General features: G+C 38.0%; 2 protein-coding genes and 1 non-coding gene across 4 annotated transcripts in view; all 3 read left to right on the top strand.

Moving 5' to 3' along the window:
• The first annotated feature begins 263 nt into the window (after positions 1-263).
• TRNAS-UGA lies at positions 264-345 on the top strand. Its single transcript has one exon. It is a non-coding gene; the product is annotated as a tRNA-Ser (tRNA).
• Positions 346-421: 76 nt separating this feature from the next.
• LOC111432192 (putative E3 ubiquitin-protein ligase XBAT35) lies at positions 422-4,128 on the top strand. The gene is made up of 10 exons (XM_023069044.1): positions 422-549; positions 886-991; positions 1,077-1,191; positions 1,299-1,379; positions 1,486-1,574; positions 1,653-1,744; positions 1,934-2,015; positions 2,642-2,744; positions 3,047-3,132; positions 3,267-4,128. Exons 2-10 carry the CDS (start codon positions 890-892, stop codon positions 3,897-3,899), a joined length of 1,383 nt encoding a protein of 460 aa, XP_022924812.1. The 5' UTR covers positions 422-549; positions 886-889; the 3' UTR covers positions 3,900-4,128.
• Positions 4,129-4,814: 686 nt separating this feature from the next.
• LOC111431853 (uncharacterized protein At4g14342-like) overlaps positions 4,815-6,277 on the top strand; it is a 3,073-nt gene continuing 1,610 nt past the window's right edge. The window contains exons 1-4 of one of the 2 annotated variants that reach the window (XM_023068558.1): positions 4,815-4,902; positions 5,652-5,737; positions 5,826-5,949; positions 6,014-6,042. In XM_023068558.1, coding sequence (XP_022924326.1) covers positions 4,897-4,902; positions 5,652-5,737; positions 5,826-5,949; positions 6,014-6,025 — 228 coding nt within the window. In that variant the 5' untranslated portion in view covers positions 4,815-4,896 and the 3' untranslated portion in view covers positions 6,026-6,042. Of the gene's footprint in view, positions 4,903-5,651; positions 5,738-5,825; positions 5,950-6,013; positions 6,043-6,277 lie in introns of those variants that run through there. The other variant, XM_023068557.1, reaches the window with a different exon arrangement.

The raw sequence follows: 6,277 nt of genomic DNA, 5'->3' as shown, positions 1-6,277 counted from the left end.
GAAAACCCTATTTTTTTTTTTTTTTTTTAGTAATTTAACAATAAATACTTTGGTTTTGAATTGGAGTCGATCAATATTTCACTAAATATGTTGTATGAAATTGGTAATACCACTTCCATTTTCGTTGCATTTGGGTGATATCCAAACTCGATTCAGTGGGCAACCTCTGGAGTTGAAGGCACGGAATGTGCATGCTTTGAAATGCTTACTGAATTTCACTGTGCTTTATTATTTATATTGAAATACTAGCCGATAATATCAAAGTCGATATGTCCGAGTGGTTAAGGAGACAGACTTGAAATCTGTTGGGCTTCGCCCGCGCAGGTTCGAACCCTGCTGTCGACGGCTTTTTATTTTTCGAAATGGTTGGGGAAGCAGATAACTACGTCAGACGACATGTCGTTCACGCTACTGATAATCCACTTCAAGATTTTTTTTGCGGCCCCTACTATCGGTCTCCGTCGCAGAAGCTTCTTTGTTTTTTCGTAAGGATTCCTCAGAAAATCCAGGAAACTTATCGCGCGTTTGAAATTCACTCTCACATACATGGTAGGTAAGGGGTAATATCCAGTTCTGTGTCATTTGACTTCTGCGTTTCATCTCTGTTCGAAACTCTTCTCGGTTAAGAAATTGGAAATCAATCGCAAGCATCTTTTATTTTTCTTTTTTAATTTTTGGGAAAAAAATGCGATTGGTTTCCCTTAATTATTCTTCGGCCCCACATTCTGGATCGATTTAACCTGAAATGCTCCATTGACTTGATTCCGTCGGAGTTTGGGCTGCTCCCATTGCTGCAGAGGTGTCTTGAACTGGATTCTCCAGGGCGAAGTCCTGGTCTTCTTTCATCCCGATTGAACTTATTTAATTAATTCTTGTGGGTTGAAGTGGAATGGGGCAACAGCAATCGAAAGACGAATTGTTGTACCAGCAAGTTAGCTATGGCAACTCAGAAGGGATTAAAGCCCTTCACCGAGAGGGTGCAGGCCTTGAGGTGATTATTGAATTTGATTGTTCTCTTAATAGTATATGATTATTAGCAGTTGGTGCTCATGTTCTTACTTTCACGATATGTTCAGTGGATCGATAAGGAAGCGAAAACCCCCTTGATTTTGGCCTGCATGAGTCCTGAGCTTCACAATGTCGCGAGAACTTTGATAGAACTTGGTGCTAACGTTAACGCGTATCGGCCTGGTAGTTCCCTTATCTGGGTGTCTCAGCAACAGGACTTTCAATTTAATTTCTTCTCATTGCATTTTGGTAGTGCATTTAGTGTTAAAACCCTTTCCAATGCATTTTAGGACGTCATGCTGGCACTCCTTTGCACCATGCAGCTAAGAGAGGCCTTGACAACAACGTCACTTTACTTCTTTCTCATGGAGGTTTGTTGTACTCTCTCCATATCAACACAACATTTGTTTACAACTATATTTGAAAAGTCTTGTTTATTTTCATTAAGTGTATGGAAATTTTTGTTATAATTTCCAGCAAATCCTTTGATCATGAATGATGATTGTCAGAGTCCTCTTGATGTTGCTAGAGCAAAAGGTCATAGCAATGTCGTTCGTACGATCGAGGTTTGTTTACCTTATAATTCAATCTAAATTTTGTTTCAATATGATTATTGAAGCTTATGTTTTGGGAGTTGTTTGCAGAGTCATATTTGTTTGTTTTCGGGTTGGTTGCGGGAGTTCTATGGACCGGGATTTTTGGAACTACTGGCTCCTCAACTGGTTTCAAAGAAAGTGTAAGTACTTCATTCCCATGATTCCAAATTTAAGTTTGTTCGTTTCCTAGTTCTACGTTCATGGCTTGATGACCCGAATTCATTAATATAAAAATTTCATGATTGACGATAACTACGATTTCGATTCGAACTCTAGTATATTTTTCTTATCAAATTATGTTCCTGTGGTTGATGCAATTCCAATTGCAGCTGGGCTGTTATTTTACCATGTGGGACGCGAAGTCTTACAAAGCCTTTCAAGTTGGAGCTTGCAATCTACACCACTCTTCAGGTATCATTCTGCAGATTAGAATGTTTAATAGTATTTAAAAGGTTTTAGGGAATAAATTTCCCCCTTCCTATGTCCATTGCATTCAAGAGTTTTTACATATCTAGCTTTGCATTATAATGCTGGACTCGAGATGATATTGCCACAATAGAACCTAAAGCTCTGGTATAACCGACTTAGAACCTAAAGCTTTGATACCAAATGTTATAGAACTCTTGGTATTCGACCTAAATACTTAAATAACGAGTTCTCTAGATCTAAACTATCCAAAAACTCCAAAAACAATAAGGAATCAACCCAAAGGAAAGTTTTGGAACGGATTACCTTAATGGTCAAGATCAAGAGTAAAGAAAACTCGTTTTTAAACTTGTGATTCGAATCACTTCACAAGATAGCTTGATCAAAACTACGTAAATGACTCTAGCATGCAAATCTAAACACAAGAAATACAAAGGAGCAAGTTCATGGCTTAAGAAGCATAATATGCGACCTTCATTTTTAATATTCAAAATCTTTATACTAAAGCAATATGAATACCATAACGGTCACTATCTAAATGTACACATACAATTGACATGAAAATAACACATACAATTCGTATCATTGTAATCCTTCTTTGTAAATGACAGGACGCTCAACCACGTATTGTTGTTCGACTATGGAGAGCCGATTTGGAGGAGACGAAGTTACAGAATTCTGATCCATCAGTTATGATTGTGGATAACACCACAAGTAAGTCTCGACTCTATATTGGCCATCTTGGGACTGAAAGATGCATTCATTTCATGGTTCTATAATTGCCTTTGTGCATAGCCTAGCCGACTTCGAAATCAAAGATCTCTTTATAGGTCTGATGACTTTGATCTTGTACCTTCCAAGTCTCCTTCGCACTTCGATAATACAGTAACGCGCACGAACACACGAGGAATGACCAATTTCATTTTTGTTATAACCAAGGAGCCTCGATCTTGACTTAATGTTTGTTTGTTGTTTTGAATTCATTGTAATTGTTATTACCTGTTTTTGTTTTCAAGAAACTCGCTTGAAACTTGCATCTGGGAATGAAAATGACAAAGAACAGCTTCAGTGGTTTTGCAATGCTTGCAAAGGAATTCCTTCGGTAATATGCTCATTCTCTTCCGGTCTTGGCCTGTGGTGAATATATCTTCCTGCCTGAGCCACCTTGAATTTAGACTCAGCAAGCTCTTGAAATGTTTTTTTCCCAATAACCTGGAAATTTTTGGAATATTTCAGATGATGCTCCCTCCATTTATGAGTGTTAACCAGGATACGAGCGTTTCGGCAACTGCACCGCCAGACACAGAAGATATGGAGCTAGCCATGGCCATCAGTGCTTCCATTCAGTCAGCTATCCAGGGGAGACCACTCTTTCCTGAACCCAATCCAAGTTCTGAAGCAAGTACCTCTACTAGCCATACAGGGTCAGTTGCACCAACAACACATTCTACGAAATTCGGCACAAATGAATCAGAATTGCACGAAGCTGGCCAGAGCAGCAGCAGTTCAAACGAACATCCCGAAATCCAGATGAACAGCATCCCTCCAGATGCAGTGCCTTCAGCTCCATTGGCAGCAGATGAGATTCTGGACGATGGTACAATTCACTATCCTTCAATTGATTCAAGTCCGATTGACTTGTCATCTCCAACTACCCAGACAGTTCCCTTACAAACAGGTGAAGGAAAAGAGGAAACGAGTTCTTCTTCATGTGTTATATGCTTGGATGCTCCTATTGAAGGAGCCTGCATACCCTGTGGCCATATGGCTGGGTGCATGAATTGTTTGACCGAGATCAAATCCAAGAAATGGGGCTGCCCGGTTTGTCGCGCTAAAATCGACCAAGTTGTCAGATTATATGCTGTATGAGTCCACTGTGAGTAAACTCTTTAAATATGCAGTTCCTGTTGTTTATATAAACCAATGTGTTCTATCTGATTGTGTGGACACAATAGAGGTAATGCTCATACTAGGAACTTTGTTTCTTAGCTAATTTCTTAGCTAATCGGTCACAGATACTGTTGAAGCCCCAGCTGTAACAGTCCAAGCCCACCGCTAACGGATATTGTTTTATTTGGGCTTCCCCTCAAGATTTTAAAACGTGTATGCTAAGGAGAGGTTTCCACATCCTTATAAGAAATGTTTTGTTTCCTTCTCTAACTGATGTGAGATCTCACAATCTATCCCCTTAGGGGTCAACGTTCTTACTGACACACCGCCTAGTATTTAACTCTAATACGATTTGTAATAGCTCAAGCCTATCGTTAGTAGATATTGTTCTCTTTGGACTTTTTATTAAGGTTTTAAAACGCGACTAATAAGGAAAGGTTTTCACATTCTTGTAATGAATATTTTGTTTTACCGATCTCACTAAAAGAAGGATAATGCTGCTTAATTTTGATCTTCCACCGCCATATTAGCTGAAGGTAAGCTTTCTTTTTCTTGCCTAAATGAGAAAGTCATAAATGTTTTCATTATTTGCAATGAAAATTCTACAAAGATTATAAAACGTTCACAAACTGCTCTCGATTTGTAGATAAAAAGATGTAAAATCGAAAGATGGAAGAGAATTGCTGGACATTATAGCCATCCTTGGGTTGGACGAATTATCCGAAGAAGATCGCTTAACTGTAGCATGAGCACGAAAAATTGAGAGTTTCTTATCGCAACCCTTTTTCGTAGCAGAAGTGGTTAATGCATGAGATTACTTTTTATAATTTAGGGTAATATTTAATAATGGTTAATGCATTGAATTTTGAGGATTAATTCATATGCGAATTTAAGAATTATATGGCGCGAGAGGCTTCAACCTTAACCTCGCGCTATTTCTCTGCTCTTCTGCTATCGCATCTGCCCCAAATCGAACATGCAGGTGCGCATTTTCGTCTTTGTTGTTCATTCATTTCAGCAGTAATTTCAAAACCTAGAACTCATTGCAATTTCATTTCGGAAGAGCCTAATTTATACGTTTGTTCGTACTAACATTCGACCGTTCCATTTAGTTTATATGAGATTTTTGTTTGTTCTGCATTGTCGCGTTTCTGATATCTTGGGAGACGTTTCTTCGTGGTATTAGTAACTCCATTTGTCATTCATTCATATACTTGGTTACCGCTTAAGTTTATTTACTTTTAGTTGCCATATGAATCCGAGTTATTTTGCCCTGATGCAATCATGAAAATCAGCTCTGCTTGAAGTGAACAACCCAGAACGGGAAATGCATATATGTATATATTTTGATAGATAACAAATGTTTTGATGTATGAGATTTATAAAAGCGCCGTACAAGAAAATTTTCCAATTGGACAAAAAGTGCAGGTCTACAGAATTGAAATAGCGAAGACGAGTTACACCAATTGATACCATGATAGACTATAGCATCGAAGAACTTATCAGAAGCGTGCTCTTTGCCTCTAGAAATCCTTTCATTCATTTCATTCCAAGGAAAGGATACCACTCTAGTCCCTAGTTTATATAGTAATTTTCCCATTGTATCATAGGCAGTGATAACCTTTGAATCAGTAATCCATTTTTCAAATTTAAGAGCTGATCATGGCTTCCTGTCTTTGCTTGAGGTTGTTTCATATGGGCGCTAATATTGGTTTCTGATATTCACTACAGGCCAGTGATAGATTTAACATCAATTCCCAACTTGAGCACCTTCAGACTAAATATGTGGGAACTGGGCACGCTGACTTAAATAGATTGTTAGTCTCCTTCTTCCTTTGGAGCCTTGATCTTATATTGCTTTGCATAGTATTGTGTAAACCTCAGTTCACATCTCTGTGTGTACAGTGAATGGGCCGTGAACGTTCAGCGTGATAGCTATGCATCATATGTTGGTCACTACCCCATTCTGGCTTACTTCGCTATAGCAGAAAATGAATCCATCGGAAGGGAACGCTACAACTTTATGAAGGTTGATACATTGCCTTATGTTTTTGTTATTATTTGTCTTTTCACTGACGAGCTTCCTTTTCTAGTATTATTATTGACTCCCCCCATCCCAATATTATTTGTTTCTGTCAGGTATGGCTGGTATTTGTTTTTGTTATTATTATTATTATTAAAATAATAAAGCTTCGATATCCATGTTTGTTGTTTTCGGGTTAACACCCCCCAAAAAAAGTGTGAAATGAAAAAGAACGAGAGAAAGAAAGAGATGAAAGATGGGTTGCAACACTTTTTGTTATTAATGGGCAGTTTTTTTTTTTTTTTTTTTTTTTTTTTTTTTTTTTTTTTTTTTT

This window comes from Cucurbita moschata, unplaced genomic scaffold (assembly GCF_002738365.1).
Source record: "Cucurbita moschata cultivar Rifu unplaced genomic scaffold, Cmos_1.0 Cmo_Scf00037, whole genome shotgun sequence".
Taxonomy (NCBI): Eukaryota; Viridiplantae; Streptophyta; class Magnoliopsida; order Cucurbitales; family Cucurbitaceae; genus Cucurbita; species Cucurbita moschata.
The sequence above is the reverse complement of the archived record's forward strand: the minus strand, read 5'-3'. Positions and strand labels throughout refer to the sequence as shown.

Bases quoted from the DNA above. Each gene is read 5' to 3' on its own strand.
- LOC111432192 (XM_023069044.1), top strand. From the start codon at position 890: ATGGGGCAACAGCAATCGAAAGACGAATTGTTGTACCAGCAAGTTAGC. The intron at 1,380-1,485 runs GTTTGTTGTACT...TATAATTTCCAG, and splicing joins TTTACTTCTTTCTCATGGAG to CAAATCCTTTGATCATGAAT. The intron at 3,133-3,266 runs GTAATATGCTCA...GGAATATTTCAG, and splicing joins CTTGCAAAGGAATTCCTTCG to ATGATGCTCCCTCCATTTAT.